This window comes from Leptosomus discolor, chromosome 3, assembly GCF_034619465.1.
Source record: "Leptosomus discolor isolate bLepDis1 chromosome 3, bLepDis1.hap2, whole genome shotgun sequence".
Lineage (NCBI taxonomy): Eukaryota > Metazoa > Chordata > Aves > Leptosomiformes > Leptosomidae > Leptosomus > Leptosomus discolor.
The window spans coordinates 79,862,402-79,883,148 of NC_141393.1; the positions used below are offsets into that span (position 1 = coordinate 79,862,402).

Below are 20,747 nucleotides of genomic sequence, written 5' to 3' on the forward strand. Positions count from 1 at the left end.
GTGACACCCACACTCGAAAGGTTTTATACGATTAAATTTCACTTTTGCAGAACTTGGGTGTCTAACATTTACAGGTTCACAAGACACACCCCTAGGTACTTCTCCGCTTCCGACGTTCTGCTCCTATACAAGCCAATGAGAACCACCATTTGGACTGTGCTGAAACTCATAGTACGTTTTTATTTCTTCCACCCATTTCAGGTTTGTTAGTCAGGCACACTTGCATCTAAATCCTCAAGGGCCTTGATCCAGTAAGCATCTTTATCCCAGGGCGAGCACACTGCACAGCATTTAGATTATTTCTGAATGAAACTGTCAGCAAAGGAGATCTAGTTCTTCATGCTTTATATGGAATGGTTAGACACTCTGCCAGGAAGCGGGAAAATGACTTTAAGCTGTCTTCTGCCATTCCCCCACTTCTGCCACTCCTCCCACAGAAGGCCTGGGTGGCTTGGGCCACCACGCAAGGAATAAAGGATTCAAGAGGGACCAAAAAGTACAGACAGGAGAGGACAGGAGTGTACTCCTGTGAAAAGGGCAGTCTCCCACCAAAGAGAAATCCTGAATTCCTGTCTCTGGGCTGCTTCAAGCACTGCTCCCTTCCATTGTCATTCTGTTCAGCATTTCTCTACAGTGGGTGCCCTTTGCAATACCCCACAGCGAAGGGGAAGACTTGAAGTAAACTTGGACACCTCAACCTAATTGTCACCGTCTTGGAGCTGGGTGCCTAACCTGAAGGCACGGCAAACCCCGAGTCACTTTGTGGCCCTGGACCCAAGGATGGTGACGGGTGCAGAGCTACATATGGCCAACCTTCACAAAGACAAATCTCATCGTACAGTTGACGGGATAAAATGAGTCGGTGTGAGAATGGTCAGGAAGGAAAAGGAAGGTGTACTTCCTCAGAGCGGGAGGCTGGGTTATTTTTCTACAAAATGGAAGAGCTGTTAGAGGTTTGTGCTTTCACAGCGAATTCTGGCTCTTGAAAGCCTACGAACGCTTTCCAGCTCTTACTAGCATGACGTTCCCCAGGAGGATACACAAGATGGGAAAGGAACCTGCACCAGTTAAGACTGACTCAGTGGGTATTTGCTTACGCTGGCTAACGCAGAGCTGCGCGTTGCCAGTTCCCCGGGCGCTCTGAAGGGTCCCATCACTCACGGAGTATCGCTGTCACTACGAAGCAGACTGGAGTGCCTCCAGCTGCGAACCTAAGCCAGCTTTGACTCAACACTAAGTAGACATCCAGGGTTTTTAACACCACTGCGTAGCCTTTTCCCTGCACAACAGAGAATATGCGTTGCCTCGGGGCTTTAGCTCCTAGCGATTATTTTCTACAGTGACAATATTCAGGCAGAAGAGGTGTATAAATTCTTTGTGAAACCACAATAATTTCTTTGCATCAGCACTGTGATCTGCAATGTTGAACTTCAGTATCTATAGTTCCATTACTACTCTTCATGGATGTCAAATGTACATCCAGTGTATGCTTTTGCCATGGAATTGAAGAGACTGAAGAGAGATTTTTAATTTTTTTCCCCTTTTTTTTACCCAGAGGTATCAAGGATGGGTCTGCTGTCTTTTGCCAGGGCAGGAAGCCCGGGGAGGTGTGGAGCCCTTATACCAACAGGTGAACTCACAGGATTTGTATTAATTTTTGTACATATACTTCAAAGAGGTCTGTTATTTTTTCTAAAGTAAGGCTTTTGATTTCAAACGTAGCATTAAAATTCTGAGTAGCTCCAGGTACTTCCTGCCAAGTAATGTTTCACTATCATATTTTCCCACACAAAAATTAAGTTTCTCTCTCGAACTCCACAGAGAAAAAGGACAAATTGCTGTCTTTTAAAATGAAGCAGCACAATTGTATAAAGTGTTGGTAAGTGTGTGGAGAAGCGGTGAGGGAAGAGAAAGGGAGAATGTTTTTCCCTATCTTACAATTTCTTCCTGTGATAATTCTTCCTGATAAACCAGAGCAGATGCCTTCAAATAGGAGGGCAATTTTCAGCTGTGTGCATGAACTGACCATCAAGTATCTCGTATGTGGTCTTGTCTTGCTCAGGCAGCGCTCGGAGGATACAGCCCTGCTTTTGGCACTTGCTCTCAGTGCTCCCACTTGATGAGGCTTTAGACAGCACAGCTCTGAGTGGGAGAAACCTTTGTAACAGGAGCTGGGACATCTCAGCAATGCCAGCCAGGCAGCAGCCACCCCCCCCCGCAGGCAGAGGGTTTTCATCACAGTCAGAAGGGGGAGAAGCTGTAAATGCCAGCAAGGGTGGGCCAGGACATTATTGCTTTTAGACTGTATTGCATGTCAGATCAATCTATCCTCAGGGAGTGAAGACTCCAAAACGTTTTTGGGTATCACTGCTTACCAAAGGCACTTCCCATGCAAACCAGTTAAAGAAGCAAAAGTACAACTGTGGCGCTTAGGACATTCATTTTCTACAGTGTGAGTGTATTTCTTCAAGTATCTTCCTCTACGAAGTCAGGGTGCCATACTAATTTCTTTGTATGAAATGCTTTTGAAGACCTAAACCTGTCAAGGCGAAAGAAAGGGTAGAATTCATTTGCCTAACTTCAGAGCTCTCTCCTACAGACACGTCTGAGCATGTCACTGTGACATCCTTTGTATGGAAAGGAGAAAAGCAGGCACTTTTAGGATAAACTGCATCATAAGCGCTGAAACGCATCTAAAATAGGTCAGAAGAGTTGTTGTCTAATCAATTTGGAGAAATGAGCACTCTGAGAGAATATTAATTATCCAGATACAAGTGTCTGTCATAAATCTCAGAATTTTTGGAGGTGAATCTCCTCAGATTACCAGGTGCAGTACTTTCAGGTACACACATGTTTCTTTAAACTGTACTTCTTCCTGGTAATCTTCTCCTGAGCTATCGGTGATAAAAAAGCTGAGGTGAAATTAGAAACATACCAACACCTGAAGTAAACAAGACCTACTTGAGCCTTCTAACAGAATAAGAACTGCAAAGGCAGCCATCAAGACACAGCTCTAGGAGCACAGGGACCTGACTTTGCCTATCAGTTCTGATCTACACATCTCCTAAGCAGAGGGAAATCACTCTGACACTCTGGGTTTTTTGCTGCCCATCCATTAGGCCCAGCACACTTTGGCTTAATTAGGTTCTCGCTGATCGTTCTTGGTACTAAGTTTGAACACAGACAGTTCAAAATAAGGTGTTAAGGTACTTCCAAAGCTGAACCTGCCTTTCACTGGCTTCCTAATTATCACTGTAATACAATATTGACTATTTTTAAAGCGTTTCTGTCTTGAGCTGCGCTGAGAGACTCTCACAACGAAAAGGAAGGGAATTAACAGCCAGGGTCTCGGCACTCGGTCAGTCTGATGTTCTTGCCCACCTTTTTGTAGGTCCATTCACCAAAGAGTAATTTTATTCATGCGTAAGGGAGTGGACCTTCCTACGTACGCCGGAACCTGTGAAATTGTTTGTGTGCTAAGCATGATCAGACATGCAAACTCAACAAAACAGGAGGATACAGCCACCAACAAACCTCTGCCAAACTTCTAACAGACAGCGACAGTTTGGTGATTGTAAAGTGCTTTGTGATTCTCACAAGGAAGCACCACAGAAGAGTCATAAAGGGTAAATGGTTTAGAAATGTACAGGGGAAAGTACAGGACTATACAGTACCTCAAACAGGGAATGCTAATGTTTGTATCGCCAACAGAGAGCCCGCCCCCTGCCCCTGAAGCATTAGGAGAGGTGGGACACTTGCCTTCTCTCTTTTGATAGCTCAGTTTTGAAGGCGTGGTGGGGAAACGCAACGCAGAAATCAAATTCAAGGAATTTGTAACAGAAAGCAAATCGGTGGAGAGACCAGCACAGAAAGTAGCAGGCATCAGCACTGCTCAGTGCTACCTGGGCCGCCTTCGTCCACATCCTACACCCCGAGTCAGCTCAGACACAGGTGAGCGAGGCAAATCTGTTCCATCCATTATCTGCTGTTCAGAGAGAAGGACTAAGACATGCAAGGCTGACATGTAAATTCACGAGGTGTTCTGAGTTTGGATTAGTGTTGCTTAGTCACAGGATCTTGATTTAGGACACAAAAGACCTGCATCTGCTGCTATTGTTCTGCCTCCCAAGATGGAGCAGGTCATTCCACTTTCCCCATCGCAAAATCAGGTAACAATAACAATGGTGGCACTTTTGAGGTCTTCTAGTAGAACAAGTGCTATTCAGAAGTTCAGTACAGCTAAGGCAGAGGAGCAAAGCTGCAAACCAATGACCGAAGACATACACACGTGCCTGCTCCTGCATTTGGATCTCACAAGAGTTTGGGACATGGGTAGAAATGCAGGAGGAAGCTAAAAGCTTGGTGGTTTTTCCTAAAAAACAGGGACGTCAACACTGCCGAGGAAAAGGTGCGCCGCAGGCGCCCGCCTCGCACCCGCAAGAGCTAGGGATAGCTTATTTTGCAGAGTTGTTTGTGATGTCCAGAACACTTTTATAGCTTTGAAAAGCAAATTCTGAACTTTTAGGTTGTGGTAAGTAACTAGAGGAGCAGCTGCTTTTCAGAGTGTTTTGGATTCTGTCAGTTATAAGAACGATGGGTTTGCATTCTGCAGGGGGGGAGGAACTGCGTTCCTTTTTAGGCGAGTTGTGCTGGGGAAACCGAAGCGTAAGCCTGCAAAACCACATTCAGGATTGCTGCGATTTCGCTCGTACCGACCTCTTTTTGTAATACGAGCCACGCTTAAGAATTTTGGTATTAGCCAGCCTAATTCCAGCAAAGAGTCGCTGTGGCTGTTTATGTAAGTTGATGACATCCGTTACCCTTCACACTCCCCAGGTGCGCGTTACCCCGCACTCCCCGTACACACAAGGCGCGGACCGGACCCAACTCCGCCCGGCTATTTGTCGTTTCCCACGCCAGACTCGGACGCACCGCGGCTACCAGCCGGCCGGCGGAGCCTGCCCGGGGCGGGGGCCGCGGGCACCGCTCGCCCTCCCTCCTCCCCACGGGGCTGGGGGCCCGTCCGCTCGGCCAGGGCACCGGCTCCGTGCCGCCGAGCCGAGCCCAACCGCCCCGGGAGCGCTGCCGCCCGGGGGCCCGCCTGCACCGGGCCGGAGGGCTCAGCGGGACGGCTCTCGGCGAGGAGCACGGCGGCTGGCGACAGGCTCTTCCGAGAAGTTGGGCACAGATGGTGCCGAGAACATTCCTCGCTCTTTCCTCACGGCTGGGATGCGCTGCCGGACCCACCCCGGCAGGCTGGCCACCGCACTGCCCTCGGCAGGAGCCGCGGGAAGCCCAGAGCCATCGCTCCGCCGAGAGCCCGCCTGGAGCCGGGGGACACCCCCCCACCCCTCTCTCCGGGGCCACGTCCGAGGACCACCGGGGAGCCGGGGGAGAGAAGCGACGAGGGGAACGTGCCCGGGGAAGGGAAGGACGGGGCGGGCGGGGGCCGCTTCTGCCTCCCCTCGCCCCGAGGAGACCCCGACGAGCTCCCCCCCCCCCCCCCCCCGGCTCCCTCCGCCCGGCTCCACCGGCGGTCGCTTGCCTCGGCAGACCCGGGAGCGGATGGCTCCGGCTCCCCGGTGCTTCAATGCAGATGGAGGGGGAAGAGAGAGAAGAGCCCGCCGGGACCCCGGGCAGCCCCGTCCGCCGGCGGCAGGATGCTGCGGGGCCCGGCCCGGGCTCGCCCCGTCCGCCCCCAGCCCCCGGCGCGGCGCCGCCCGCACCCACCTCGAAGAAGCCGGCTCTGCCGCCCATCCTGCGGGCTCTGCCGCCTCCCGCCGCCGCCGCCGCACCTTCCCCGGGTCCCCGCGCTGCGGCCAATCAGGCGGCGCCCGGCCCCCGCGGGGGGGCTCCGGCGGCAGCGCCGGGCCGGGGGAGGCGGCGCCCGGCGGGGCGGCTGCTACGACGGTCCGGTGTCGGGTCCGTCCCCCCCGCCTCCCGCGGCAGAGCCGTACCCCGGGCAGCCTGCAGCAGTGCGGGGCACCGCCGGCACCTCGCACAAGCCACGATCTGCGTCTCCCGGTGTCCAAAACCGGGAGAGGTGAGCGATACTCGCCGGCCGCCTGGGGTGGCGATTCGGTGGCATTCCGTTCAAAAGGGTGGTTTATTTTTCTTTGAACGTTACAGAACTACTGCGGGAGATAACAGCATTTCGTATTTTTGGCAGATCTGAAGTAGCTTCATGAGATAACCTGCAAAAATACAACTGACCGTGAGCTAGAAAGCATCTTTCTTTCTTTCTTTCTCTGACGGTTTCCCTTGTGGTTCAGGGGCGACTGGACCGACGACAGAACTCTGCTGAGATCCCTTCTTCCCCTGTGGTGTGTTCCTGCCGCCGCTGAGAATTAAATGGATGGCATCAAGCAGCACAGAGGCTGATGCTATCTTTCCTCCAACCGGTCTTCATTATGTGGTACCCTTTTTCTAGGGCTAAGGTAATTAAATATCAGCAAATTCTAAAATGCTATGAAGGAACATTGCTTTTTCACTGCCATAAATTCCCATTAGACAGAAAGATTTATGCTATGCACTGTTTGAAAACCTTCCACCACACCCAAATTTAACCTGCTTCCATAGAATTACAACCATCAAAGCTACTTAAATGAAATACCAAAGAATAAATTTCACCAAAAGAAAAGGCCTCAACTGGAAAGCCCGAAGGCCGATCAGGAAGACCCAGCAGGACAGAATTCACTGCTAGTGTAAATATGGGCGAACCTGTGAAGGTGTGTGGAGGTGTAATGCTCCTTCTCAAGCCAGAGATGTGTCTGGATGGTTAACGTTTGGGCCAGGTTAGACCTTCTGGATTTTTGTTAAAGAAAACAAAATCAAAAATACTGCTTTTCCAAATAAGCAGACGTTTCTGTCAGCATATTTCACTTCCAGATACTCTGTATTCAGACAATGAGGAAAACATTTCAAATACATGAAAGTAATCCAATATGGAAAAGTAATCTGAACACAAGATAAAAAAGAACATTTAAACTAACCTTCTATACCACAAAGCGATCAGGCAGCGCTTCAGACTGACAGAAGTTATGCTAATTGGTTCTCTGTATTAGCGAAACACACAGCCTGGGGAAGGAAAATCTGTCAGTAACACAATGCAAATTCAAGTGCCGACAGCAAAATTACAATTTGTGGCTTGTCCCTTTAACTGTAGTTATGGGGGGGGGGGGGGGGGGGAAGAAAGGAAAGAAGAAAAGCTCCCCCCTTGAATCTCCAAAACAGGAGGACTTTAACATTCAGTGGGGCTTTCCAGAAGCCACCTGGTCTTAAAAAAACCCAACAAACCCTAAACCGCAATCCTTCAAGTTTCACCTGGTGCATCTTCCCTGGAAGCAGCTGGTGTAAAACCGGAGGTACGGCCTGACCCACACGCGAACAGAACCGAACCGAACAAGCACTCGGTTTCCTTTGTGGGGCCTTTCACCTCAGTGTCTGTCAACGACTGTTACTCGAAAGCGCCAGGACGGAAAGTCAGACGGTTTCACCCATTTCACTAAACCCCCCGAGCAGCTCTAAATCAGTAGCGTTCGCAGGGCGATCGCGACCACCGGGCTGACCCGCCGGGCCGCCGCTGGGGCTGTTACCGAACCACGGGCCGCTCCCGCCCGGCACAGCCGCGTCTACTCAGGGCGCGGCACCGGGACCAGCTCCCGCGGCCGCTGCCCCTCTGCCCCGGGGCGGGCGGACCGACCCACCGACACAGAGACACACGGACCGCCCCGGGGCGGGCGGGCGGACCGACCCACCGACACAGAGACACACGGACCGCCCCGTCCCGGGCCGCGACCCTCCGCCAGCCCGCCCGGAGCGCCGCGCCTCCCGCCCTCCTGAGGGCGCCGCGCATGCGTGCGGCGGGAGGCGGCGCTGCCCGGCGGGTGCGTTCCTTCCCGCGCTGGGCCCGCCCCGCCGCCCATTGTCCTCGTGCCATGTGACCGGGGACTGTTACAAAGCATCTCCCCCACCTCTCCGCCACCCCCTCCCCTTTCCCCTCCCCGCTACCGTTATTTCTGCTGAGTCACGGCGCGGCGCTGCCCGGTGCCGTAGAAACAGGCTTTCCTCATGGGGACGGACGGCGCCCGCGCCCTGCTGGAGCGGGCGGCCACCCTCACCCTGCAGACCGGCAACCTCCTCAACTGGGGCTGCCTACGCAAGAAGTGCCCGGCCACCCCCGGCGAGGAGGTGAGCGGGGCGGGCGCTGGGGCTTCCCCCTCAGGGCGCCGCGGCGGGGGGGCTCTCCCTGAGGCGGCCGCCTGCGCGGGGCGGGAGGGGGGGGGCCAGCGCCGGGTGCTGTCGGAGCGATCGCGGCGTTATCCGGTGCGGGGGCTCGTGTTTGTGGCGATGGGCAGCGCGGCCTGGTGCCCAGGGCTTTATTTTCATGTATTTATTAACGTTTCTGTTGCGGGTTCTGCCCTGTCGGGACGGCGGCCGGGCCTAGGTTCGGTCGGGCCGTAGCGCACCGCGGGGTTGGCCTGGCTGCGGCTGGGCGGGGGGGAACCGGCGGTGCTGGGGTCGGAGCTGCGGACAGGGCAGTCCAGGGGTGTCCCCCCGCCTCCCTGTGTCCCCCCGCCTCCCTGTGTCCCCGGAAGCACTTGATGTCTTTGGGTCTCTGGGAAAAAAACAGAGCGTGTTTCTGTGCTTGGGGAGTGAAGAATTAAACCGCTTGCGAGCTCAGGTGCTGTCTGTGATGGCCAAGGGTACCCCTTTAGCAAGGGAAAGATAAGAGTAGGTGTGAGCTTGCGTTGCAAATGATGAAAATTCTCTTTTTGAACCTGAAATTAATTTCTTGGTGGTGACAGGTCTCAGGAAAGTCAGTCATTGCTCTTTTCTTGAAAAAGTCTAGCTATGTACCAACGCTTAGAATAATCCTGATAAAATGTCTGGAGATCGTGTGGCTGTGAACTTCACAACTGCTTGTTGTGACGCAGTAATGTGAAAATGGTCGTTTAATAAAATGAAGAACTATGGTTTTGGCTGGTTATTGCTATGTAGTGGCACCGTTGATAACCCAGATTGGTTGACTGGATATTAATTGTGCCCGAGCGGTAAGAAAGGTCACGGGGAGGCTGATGTAATGTGAAGGAAGAATTCATCATCCTACTTTGTTATCATGTGGCAGTAACTTTTTTATTTGGCCTGGTTGCTTATTACAGCATTCTGTGACATGAAATAGCGTTAGATTCTGTACCCAAGAGAGAGCTGTATGGTAATGGGCACCCTTGTGTGAGTGTCTCTGGAGGGTTGTTAAATAAAGAGTGGCCAGTGTGCATAACTAGTTAAGGTATTTAATTCACTTGTTTACAGGGAAATCTCAAGGCTGCCTGCTTTCCCGAGTTGCTGGAATTCCAAAAGCAAAGTATTGGCATTAATTATCAAAAATAAATTGTCTTTTAACTCTTGTATTTGGTGTAGTTAGTGTGTGTATAGTTCTCAGTGGCAGAATGTAAGCTAAAATTTTGCAAACTCTGAACGCTAATGTCAGGAGTTTGGGGGTGTAACTGTATTGGGAAGAGCCGGTCAAAGCAGTAAAATACACTGTGCTTTTCATGTGTGTTGGGGGCAGGGGAATGGCATGCTTTGGAAACAGAGGCTACTGCACGCTAACTGCAGTTGACATGTAAAGGGTGACAGCTGCAAAGTAGCAGTATAGGGAATATACATATTTAGCACCATCTCACTTTCCCTCAGAAGGGGAAAGAGAACAGTATAAGCTGATCAGAATAGGCCAAAGAGTTCCAGCTTTGTGGATAGCTATTTGGTGCGGGGGAGTCAGTTCTTGCCTTTTGACTCAGGCTTCTTTTTTTCCATGCCATTTTAAATAACTGGGAAGAAAAGTATAGGATTTGTGTTCACAAAGTCTTGTTTTACTGTATTGTGTCTTAAACTTTGTGATACCCAGTTTTGGGGAGGGGATGGCTTCTAGTTTGTGCGTGGTATTATGAGCTTTCTGGACTCAAGTTAGGTGTCACAAGAAATTGCTATTTAATGTACAGAAGGCACAAAAAGTAAGTACCCACATCGTTACAAAATGTATTGCTAGAAGTGAAGCAAAGCAGCAGCTGGTGGAAGTGCTCCCGCCTGTGGCAGGGAGCAGTCTTGACAGCACGTTTCCTTAGCCTGCAGGGTAACAACTCCGAGGTGTATCTCCAGAGGGAAGCTAGAGCATTGGTACAGCTGAAGCACTGGCACAGCACGCAGTTAATTAGCTGATTTAGGCTTAATAGTTATGCCTTACTATGTTTGAGAAAATCTATGGTCAGAATCTAGTCCAGTTTATTTTTCATCTGTGAATGCAGGAAAAATGCAAGTTTGGGGTATAATCTGAGGGTTCCCCCTTAGGTAACAAAGGACTTAAAACCGTTAGTGGTTTGGCACAGTGGGATAGGTAGGCAGTAAACGAAAAGGGTCAGAGGCTTCTTGGAAAGAGAAGTTAATAGAATGATACTTGGTGATTGACGAAAGTTGCGTTTCTAACAACATCGCAGCATGTACGCTGTTATCTGACCACACTGTAACTTAAGAACCTCTGCACCCAGAAAAACCCAAAACCACCCCAGTTCTTGCTTGCTTAGCCTTGGTCTTTGCTTTAAAGCTGGCATTGGTCTGAGAAATAAATGAAGTACAGTACTTGTGTTACTGCTAAAACTCTTTGTGAAAGAGGAGGGGAAAATATGTAAGTGAACTAGTTTGAACAAGTTTCAGATGGAAGTTCTGAAGGAAGAATCTTCTGTGGTTGAAGGAATGGTGTCATTAGCTCACTCTGTCCTGCACACCTATGAATCACGGTATTTTTGTGCAGCTGTAACATACCTTCACTTCAGTGTGGAAAAAATATTTTGTAGGTGCGGGACTGCATTCAGAAAACGCTGACTGAATGGAGCTCAAAGGTTGGACCAGACCTAAATCAGGTAGGAGAGGCGTTACGCGTGTTATCAGTGTTGCGTGTGAAAACAGAGAAATACGTCCTTGGTTACACCTTTTAAAATATAAATGAGTCTATTAAATTTTTGTAAAAGTGTTACCTGAAATAAAGACACTCTAAACTAGTGGGTGCTAGGGGTATTTCACCACAAATCTAGCACACCCTCGGACACCTTTGTCAGTCATTTATACACACAAATGCACAGGTTTCCACTTATCTAATTACTGATTCACAGGCCTCAAAGTGAATAGTTAGTTTCAAGGTTTTGCTGACTTCCTGACAAATGTTAGTCTATTTCTTAAAAAAAATAAACAATAGATACAAGGTTAGAAGCAATGAGGCCTTAGCTACACACCTGGTCCTTCAGCTCCAGATATCTGAAAAGAATATTTCTCAACCTTTTTTTTTTAATATTTAGTAAATTTGGAGAGGTTAAGAAATACCAAAATAAAGAATCCTGTTGATGGCAAATAAGACAATTTTTAGTAAAATAAGTCGTGGTCTGTAAGATGTCAAGTTAATTGTTGGGGCAATCAAAAAAAGAAAAATCTGTGTACCTTAGAAGTTTGCTGGCATGCTTGTAAAAACCCAGTGGAGAATTATCTAGACTATGGAGATGATAAACTAGATAGCTGAAGATCATCCTGTGTGGAGGGGAACTCTGAAGCATAGCCTTGGTTGTCTCAGAAATATTTCTGAAGATGCAGAAGTGGCAATTTTCCCCTTAAGAGCTAAAGTCTTCCGTAGATTCTAAGAGCTTGAAGACTTGAAACCACAGTCATGGGCATCTGATGTCAAGATCTTGGTGTATTTGCCTGCTCCTTTTCCACTATTGCTTCTGAAATTCAGCAAAGCAGTAATAGGTTCCCACTTGGTACATTAGTTGCTCTGTGAAATGTTAGCATGTTTCATTAAAAAAAAAACAAACAACCAACCAAAACCCAACCAACACAAAAACAACACCAAAACACCCAAACAAACAAACCAAACCTTTCCTGACCATTTCTTTGGGTTTTGTTACCAGTTCTTGTGTAACGGTGGCATCAGCTGCACATTGCTGCAATCCACACTGGAGCATGGCGAGGCAGTTATTGCCAAATGCTTTATGGAAGATCTAATTATTCTTCAAGAAAATGTAAATAAACATTTGTCTGTAAGGTGCAGTGATCCATTTAAAGTTAATTCTTTAGTCTAAGCTAGGTTATACTGTCAAAACATGTTAACTGCATAATTCCAGATGGTTTTATTAATTATATTGGTTTCCAGTAATTAAAAAAACCCAAAACTTTTGTTTAAAATGCTGACTGTGTGAAATAACTCAGACTCGATTGAGGATTTTTTGGTAGGGCAGCAAAAATTACCAAAAGGTTCCTGGTTGGGGGTGGAGTCACGTGTGCGTCTGTGTAATACAAAATCTCATGTAGGTAAAGATTTGGTCACCTTGTGCCAGCTGACATGAGGTGTCAGCCTAGTCTTAAATGAGGTCAGAGGTTGAAATCTCTTAAGCTTTCCTAATTTTCAGTTTCAAAATTATTGTTTTAATTCTGTATTTTACAGCATTTTCACTGTAAGCTTTTCGTAGGCTTCACTGAAATTACAAAATACTTTTGTGCAAAGATACTGCCACCCAAACCCCCTAATTCTGGTAACGTGGTGGGTTTTTTTCAGCTGGTCATGAGGCTCTTTTAAAGTAAGGCAGTTTGAATTGGCACATCAATCTGTTCACATCAGAAAATCAGAACACTACTAAATCTTATTCCAACAATTCTTAATTAGTAATTTGTGTTTTTCATATTAGAGGCATATAGGTCCTTTCATATGGCTTCATTTTCCTGACCTCCCCTCAGAGATCAAGAAGCATTGGGTTTCTTTCTGTCATTGCATTTTTATGCTATTTTTGTTTCTAACTGCTATAAGGCTTTTTTTTTTAATTACTTAAAAGCATTCTTCAGTAGCTTACTGTCTCCTCTTGACAAGTTGTTCCTAAGTCTCATGTACTTACTACAGGAAATACTGGAGGTCCTGGAATGTACTGTAGCTCAAGCTATAGAAAAAATAAATCCTGAAGAAAGGGATGAGTTGAAAGTATCAGGTAAGAACGTACACCAGTGGCATAAAAAGGTTTCATATGCAATTATTAATAGGATGTTCATATATGTACATTTTTTTCCACCATGTTTTGTAATTGCAAAGTTAAGTGACATCGGTGCACGATGTAATATACTTCAGGTAATCTGGAAGCTGGCTAAGAAAGTTGTGAATTCATATTTCAGGTTTTCAAGCAGCTCGGCATTTTCCTAGCTTAACTGACATCCCCTCAAGACATTTTCAATGTATTTTGTGAATCTGACTTTTCTGAAGCAAAGTATTACAGATAATACTGCAATTAAGAAACAGCATTGGAAGCACATTTATTTGCATAATTTTTCCAGGTTGAATATGACGAACTTGAAGGAGGCAGTCCAAACTAACACTAGTACATTTTGAGTCTCAGTAAGTTGTTGAAGAGGTCTATTTGTACTATTACGTTTGGGGTTTTTATACAGGTTATTACCGTTGTTGCTTAGTGTCTTGGTGCTTAAGTCCTGGCTTTACGGCTTATCAGATTACCTAACTGGATGATTTCTTCTTCTGAGACTGCACAACAATAAAATTTAAGAGAACAGTGTCTTTATTGGGCAGTCCCCTTTCAGAAGGTTGGTTGTTTTCCAGTTTTTTAAGTAATTGGTGTATATTCTAAGAACTCTGTACCAAAGAACTCATAAGTAGTGTATATCGCAAGAGTAAATAGCTATATATTTAATAATAGCTGGCTTGTTTAGTTATTGATTCCAATTTCTTTGAAAATAGCAAAACTTTTCCTCGTTGGATCAAACTCTTCATCGATCAGAGATGCAGTTGACCTGGGTAAGTGTGAAATTCCTGGTAGCATTTCTTTTTTGCTTCAGTACTTAGAAATAAAATTAGAACCTTTTCCATCTAAGAGGTGTATTTAGTGACTGTCACAAGTATGTCCTGTTCTCCTATTAAGAGGCACTTAGGTACTCGAGTCTATTTACACGTTAGTTTGGTCAGTAAACTTGTTAAATGTGGGTCGCTGTAACCTTGGGTGCATAAACTCACGTCTGATTCCTTGCTCCAAGCAGGAGCAAGTTCTTTATTCTTTCACACAAAACTTGTTTAAAAAGTGACTAGCATGTGGTGTTTTAGTGACAGTGGTACAATAATTCTTGCCAGTTGTCGGTAGTTGCCAGTTGTTTTTAACATGATGGGCATCGTTACTAACTGTGCTGTGTTTCAGGGATTATTTAGGAAATAAAACAATGCTGCAGGCAGCTGATGAAATAGTTAAGTTTTATTGAAAATACAATAGCTGTACTGATACATAACGTTTTGTTAGCCTAATGGAGCAGTAATTGTGAGCAGCACTGAATTTTACCACTTTGGAAGACTGTTGGGCATAGGGGCTTACCAAAGAACAGAGGGGCAGATATTCTTTTCTATTGATAGCCCAGTTTATAGCCTCTGCATTGTAAGTTGTAATACCATTTGTTAAAAACACGTTGATAGAATCCTCCTCCAGAAGACAATAATTCAGCTATTTAGGTTTATTCTTTTTGCTGTGCAAAAGAGGCCTAGTGACTTGCAGCTTTCCTAAAGCTCAGTGATACTCCAAGACTTGCCACTTCTCCCTGGCAATTTAAATCTCCATACTCGGTGTGCTTGTAGTCTAACTCCTCATATACATGAAACAGTTCTCCTAATCCCTGCCCTGTACTTTGAGTTACAGTTCAGAATGAAAGTCACAAATTTTTATAGAAATTAAGAGTGAAGGAATCAAGAATTGGATGTCACCACTGTCCTCAGAGAAAAATATAGTTTGAACATGGAAAAGGAGAAAAAGCATCACGCTTTGGGGGGGGGGGGGTGGTTGTTGTTGGTTTTTTTCACCAAGACCTACAATTGAAACTTGGCCTTCAGCTGTGTGCTTGTTGTTTTGCTAAAAACATTGTGTTACTGTCCTTGACTGCTGATACACTCAGTTTCAAACGGTGAATGGGAAGCTAGCAGAGTGAAGCAGGAGGTGTGGGTTTTGCTGAATTTGAAGTCATGCACAAAAGATTTTACAGTGTCTCTGTTCTTTTTTTTTTTTTTTTTTTCCTCAGCGTGTTCTGCCCTCGGAGTTGCTCAGTTAGACTCGGTCATTATTGCCCCACCTCCTGTTGAAGATGGAACTAGCCTCTCCTTGGAGTATTTGCAGCCTTATTGGCAAGAACTTGAAAATCTAGTTCAAAACAAAAAGATTGTTGCCATAGGTACCTCTGACCTAGACAAAGCACTGTTAGAGCAGCTGTACCTGTGGGCACAGGTGAGAACAAGCTTCCTACTTGCAGCATCTCTAGGACAGAGTAACTGTTGTTTCGTTGGCTGCCAGTGTTAGAAGGCTCTGTTATAAATGTGTTTATATACAAAATACGAATCAGCCATGTTATTTTCAGGATCTTGTGGATGAGCACAGCATTGTCCAAGGGGGAGGCTCAAAGTGTGACTAACTTGTTCGGTGCTCTTGTGTACAGAACAGCAAAGGCTGGAACCCACCACAGGCCTGTTTGGTAGCAGGTTCTTTGGAGTACCGAAGGTTTGAGTTTTGAATGCTTTTACATTTCCAACGCAAACCATTCTATGATTCTATGATACGATTAGGAAGGAGTACAAACAGTACTCTTAAACCTTCGGATTTATTCCAGTGACTCTGCAAACCACTGTTTTCATTTCAAGCTGTGTTGCAAATGGAGGGATTTCCCCTTGGAAAAGTGCTGTTTGAATGCTAAGCTTAAATCTAAGGAGGAATGTGAATGAAGTAGCACAGTATTTTGTTGTCCAATGTGACTAATTGCCACTTAACATTTGAGTGACAAAGGTTTGTACTAGTATGTGCCCATGCTCGTGTGAGCTTGTGGATTTACTGTTTCCTTATTAGTTCTTTGATTACTCTCTTATGACTTCTTTTGTGGTATGTGAACATACTGTATGTCAGTAAGGGGTCCTGCTGAGGCTCCCGATTTGTGCTCCTAGCTGTTTTGTGTATGCTGAGAGAAGCGAGGGGATTAATGACCAGCTGCATGGTGATCATGAATGCAGTTTGTGATGAGCAGAGAAAGAGTCAGTGGAAGAGCATTCCTTTTAACTCTGATTTAAGCACTTACCCGAAGGCATAGAAGACTGCAAATTTTATATCCTTAACAATTTATTTGGATTTTTTTATTTGAAGTCTTTTTCAGACTAATGCCCCTATAATGTTTTTACTAGCAAGGGGGGGGAAAAACCCTGCTGCTGTTTAGGAAGCACAGCAGACAGGAGGCCAGAATGGGTTAGTACTCAACTTGCTGCGGCAGCACCTGAAGTTAGATCCTGTTCTTGTTTTGGGCTTTGGGCTGCAGAAATTGCAGATGTAGGAGTTGCCCGTTCAGCATCATGCAGAAGTAATTAGCCTTGTTCAGACCCCAAACAGTGGTCGAAGGCAAATTGTTCAAAGCAAAATCTCTGCTGAAATAGAGGGTGTGGGGGAAACAAGTAAAACAAGGCCATTAATTATTTTTGTTCTTACAGAAGTGTTCTGTTACTTTCAGGTCAAACCAAGTAGTAATCAGGTGAACCTAGCTTCCTGTTGTGTGATGCCTCCTGATCTCACAGCGTTTGCAAAACAGTTTGACATACAGCTGTTAACTCACAATGACCCAAAAGGTAAGGCTTTGCCAGATAAGTTAACAGAAGACTTCCAAATGCATTTATTCAGTACAAAATCAGGAATAATCTTTCTCCAGGCTTCAGTGTTCGTTACATTTGAATCCTGAACCAAGGATTCTAAAAGTTTCTCCTCTATAAAATATTTCTATTAAGTTCCTGCTTTTGCTTCAAGAAGGCGGGGGAGGCAATCTTCCAGCCTTGGATAGTTTATTGAAATAATTTTAATCAGAGAAAACAAAGTAAGCAGAAGAATAAACTACTGAGAGATTTGTACTACATGTGTTTAAAAAAAAAAAATCTTATTTTCACAAAAGATAGAATGAAATGACAGTTGTATTGCTGAAGGCCAGTAAATGACAAATGAAAGTCCACTTGCTCTGAACTTGTCTGTGAAATAGCTTGCATAGAAATGTTGATGGTCAGTTGATTTTTGAGTAGTCTGGTAATGTTAGACATGTAAAATTACTATGCTTTAAGCAGGATTCTTTCAAAGTAGTGACTTCTTAAAATAACATTATTACAAAAAGAGTTGGTGTAAATTCTTGTTTTGTACAGTGATGCATTTACTAAATGATTGAAGGACTTGCAGGCTTTCCGTTAGACTCTAGAACAGTTACCAACTCTCTAGAATATTCTGCAATACTATATTAGTTTCTCTCTAACATCATCTAATCTTCTTCACTATAATGATACTTTAAATATCTTGCTGGAACTGTAAGCAAGAAGTCTTAAACGATATCTAGTTCATTCCTTCCCTATGTTCTTCCTTATAATGAGCTACTCATGATGATCATGCTTTTGCTTCCTTCTCCTTCCCACACCATGCCCATGCCCCCCCCCCCCAAGAAAAAAGTTTATGAAACATTGTTTATGAAATATGTGCTTTACAGTACCACTGCTAGAACTAATGAATTTCATCAGTGCTTGAGCATGGATCAGCACTGCTCTGGCAGCACACAAGACGAATTGCCATTCAATCCGACTGTTTCCATGTCCTCTGATGTCAAGTGCAACGTGCAATTTAATAAATACTCTCTATTGAGAGTCATGAAATGAAGGAGAAGAGGATTTGGATCGGAAACAAAGCACGTAGTGATTCCCTTATGTGTTGTTTGCTAAGCTTAACTTCTCTGTAGTGGTCAGCTGAAGAGCATTGAGACTCTTCTGGGAGCACTCCTCACCAAAGAGATTGTTCCCTTGACTGGCTTTCCAGAGGAAACGAGGAGGATTTGTACTCACCTTCTTTTTCTGCTCTGTGGCATTTAAGCCCATTTTTCTTAATGCTTTCTGGGCTCGTGGTGGTTATGACTCCAGTTATGGGAGATGCTGTAAATGTTGAGCTTCCAGGGATTGCAGAGGTGACTGACAATGCTTAGTACTTTGCTAACTTCAGCCGTATGCTTTACTCGCCTCTGCTTTGTCTAGCTGGCCTCGCAAAATTAATTTTGATTTTTTTTTTTTTTTCTGCTAAGGGCTCTGCTGATCAACTCCATTTGATATTGTAGAAATCTCAGTTAATTAGTTTTGTGGGAAATACTCGATGTTGCAAAAAAAAAGTGTTATGGAGATTTCTTCTGTAATATTCAGGTGCTTTTACCCTGCCTGCATTCTGGAGGAGTGGATCTGTGGAGTGTCTAGCACTGCTTAACATTTTTGACTGTAGGAAAGGGTTTCTCTTACTAAGTGTTGCTTTTTGCAGCTGTTTACATGACATTATTTAAAGCATGAATATCCCTTTTTAACTTCAGAATTACTTTGTGAAGAAAGTTTCCAAGAAGTTCTTCAGGAAAGCATCCAGAACACGAAAGCGCACGAGTGGATTCCTTTATGGCTTCTCCGATATTCAGTCATTGTTAAAAGCAGAGGAATTATCAAGTCCAAAGGCTATATCATGCAAGCTAAAAGAAATGCCTCTTAAAACACCTTTTTTTTAAAAACAGCTTACTGTTTTAATTTCTTGGGTATGGGGAGAACATTACTTTTTTCATAGAAATACTTCTACAGCATTTGTAACAAAGACCAAAAGTTGTAATTATTCAGTGCGATGTCAGCAGGAGTGTCTGCAGTGTTCTAACACTAGTTTGCTTTCTTAAGCTATAGACCAGTTCTTTTAAAATATGACATACTTTGGATTTGTTGTTTTTAATTGAAATTATCTATAGAGAAACAATTTAAAATATTTTTCTTTGTATGACCAGTTCACTGTAAAATTATCATTATATTTTAGCTGCCATTAGGTAGTATAGAGAAACTTATATATTTTTATTTTTTAAAAAAATGAATTTCTCTGAAATAATAGTTACTTATCTGGAAGGTACATAGATTTCAAGCATTCAAGGACTAGTTTTTATAGAAAATGGTCATCTTTTATGAAAAATTACCCAAAAAAACCATAAACTGCTATCTCGTTACTTGGTATGTATATATGGGCAAGTCAGCGGTTTAATCTGTGCGGATGGGAAAATTGGTTTATTTTTAATATAATGTAAAAGATCTCTATGACTTAGAAAAAAATGCATCTTCCAAATTACTTTGACTGTGACTTGAATTCCTTCTGGCTTCTTTGTGCCTCAATATGCTTTGTTTAGTGTTTGCACAAGTGGGATGGCATCTTTACTGTTTGAAATGGAAAATGTATTATTGTCTAAATGTTTAAAATAAGAATTGCAAACAAACGATGAAGAAATCTGTTAATCAAAAACTGATTTGTGCCTGTCTTCTTCTCAACTGTGGCTTGTTTTTTTGGTGCTTGTGAACTACGCTGTCAGAATTGGCCAAGGCAGAACAGACAGTAAATACTGAAGCTGTTTACTACAGGATTATGTAAAATGGATGACTTCTTTTGGGGTTGCCGAGGAAACTCTGTTGCTTGAGTGCCACTCAGAAAGCCAGGGTTAGCGTGGAGTTAGGTGTATTTCTGTTTGGCAGTAGCTTAGTGCCCTGGCTTTTGAATCCTAGAGAGATTGCTGCAGCTAAGGCAAGGCTTCTGGTTTAACCTAGTCTTTCTGTCGAAAAGGCCTTTTCATTTCCTTGGCCTTTAAATCAGAACAGATAGCAAAAGCTTAACTCATTGTTCAGCAGGAGCTTGATACTGAGTGTCTAAAATACTCATTTTCCTTTTGATTCCAGGCGGGAGCAGGACTTCATACTAGTAGTAGTCATTAACTTAGTTGTATGTAATTTTGGGATTTGGACTTAAGGGAATGAATTTTCACCGACATTGTTCAAATTCCGTCATGTAGGCAGGTAGTGGAATTTGAATACTTGTAGGCAGTGTCTAGAGTGTCCCCTGCCTGTAATCCATTCCACTAAGTAAAAACATGAATCTTTTTCAAGATACCTTTTGAGTCCTTAAATATCTCTAGGTGGCAAATACTGGGAAATTCTCAACTTCTTCAGTTCTTTTTCCCAGATGAGAGAGGTGGGGAACTGGAACTACTAATGCATCAATACAAGTTGGAATTTTTTTCTTCTAATCAAAATGTAGTTGATTTTTTTTTAATGTTGAGTCAGTGTGGTCAGAGTTTCAAAATCACATGAGTTTTATTTTAAACTTCCCTACCAGCTTTGAGTTGCGTGCTGCTGATTAACCACTACCTGTAAATTCTGTCTCTGGCTGTTGACATTCTGTATTGTACTAGACCTGCATGTCTGTGTGCTCAGTTTTATAAATCGAAATGCTACAAAACAAGGATTGTGCTAAAACAATGTATAGGCTGCTCGGATGGGGTCGTTATCTATTTCCTTTCTGTAAACTTAACGGTTTGATTGCTGTAGAAAAGTACCCTTTGAGACACGGCAGTTTTAAGACGTGATAATCTTATTTTTCTAGAGTCACCGAGAGTGTAACTTTTTGTCAGGTTACCTCACTGATTTGTGGGAGAGATGGGATTTCCTTCCAGGAGAAATTTGAAAGTTTGAATTAAAATTTGAAATTCTTGTAGGCTTTTAATCTTGAGTTATTACCTCCGTCACGGTGTCTCACACGGTCCCAAAGGCTGTTTCGCACTTCGCCACACGCTGCTCCCAGCTGCCCCGCGCTCGGAGCGTTCGCCATCCCGTGGCCCTC

The 20,747-nt window shown here is 44.8% G+C and overlaps 1 protein-coding gene across 2 annotated transcripts; it reads left to right on the forward strand.

Annotated features, from left to right (window-relative positions):
• The first annotated feature begins 8,070 nt into the window (after positions 1-8,070).
• On the forward strand, positions 8,071-19,528 carry GCLM (glutamate-cysteine ligase modifier subunit). Of its 2 annotated transcripts, XM_086462733.1 has the most exons (7): positions 8,071-8,190; positions 10,851-10,916; positions 12,938-13,022; positions 13,781-13,837; positions 15,097-15,299; positions 16,561-16,675; positions 18,427-19,528. In XM_086462733.1, the coding sequence occupies exons 1-7, from the start codon at positions 8,071-8,073 to the stop codon at positions 18,594-18,596; spliced, it is 816 nt and encodes a 271-aa protein (XP_086318859.1). In that variant the 3' UTR covers positions 18,597-19,528. The 2 variants fall into 2 exon arrangements, with proteins under 2 accessions (XP_086318859.1, XP_086318860.1); XM_086462734.1 differs by lacking the exon at positions 10,851-10,916.
• Positions 19,529-20,747: the final 1,219 nt, after the last annotated feature.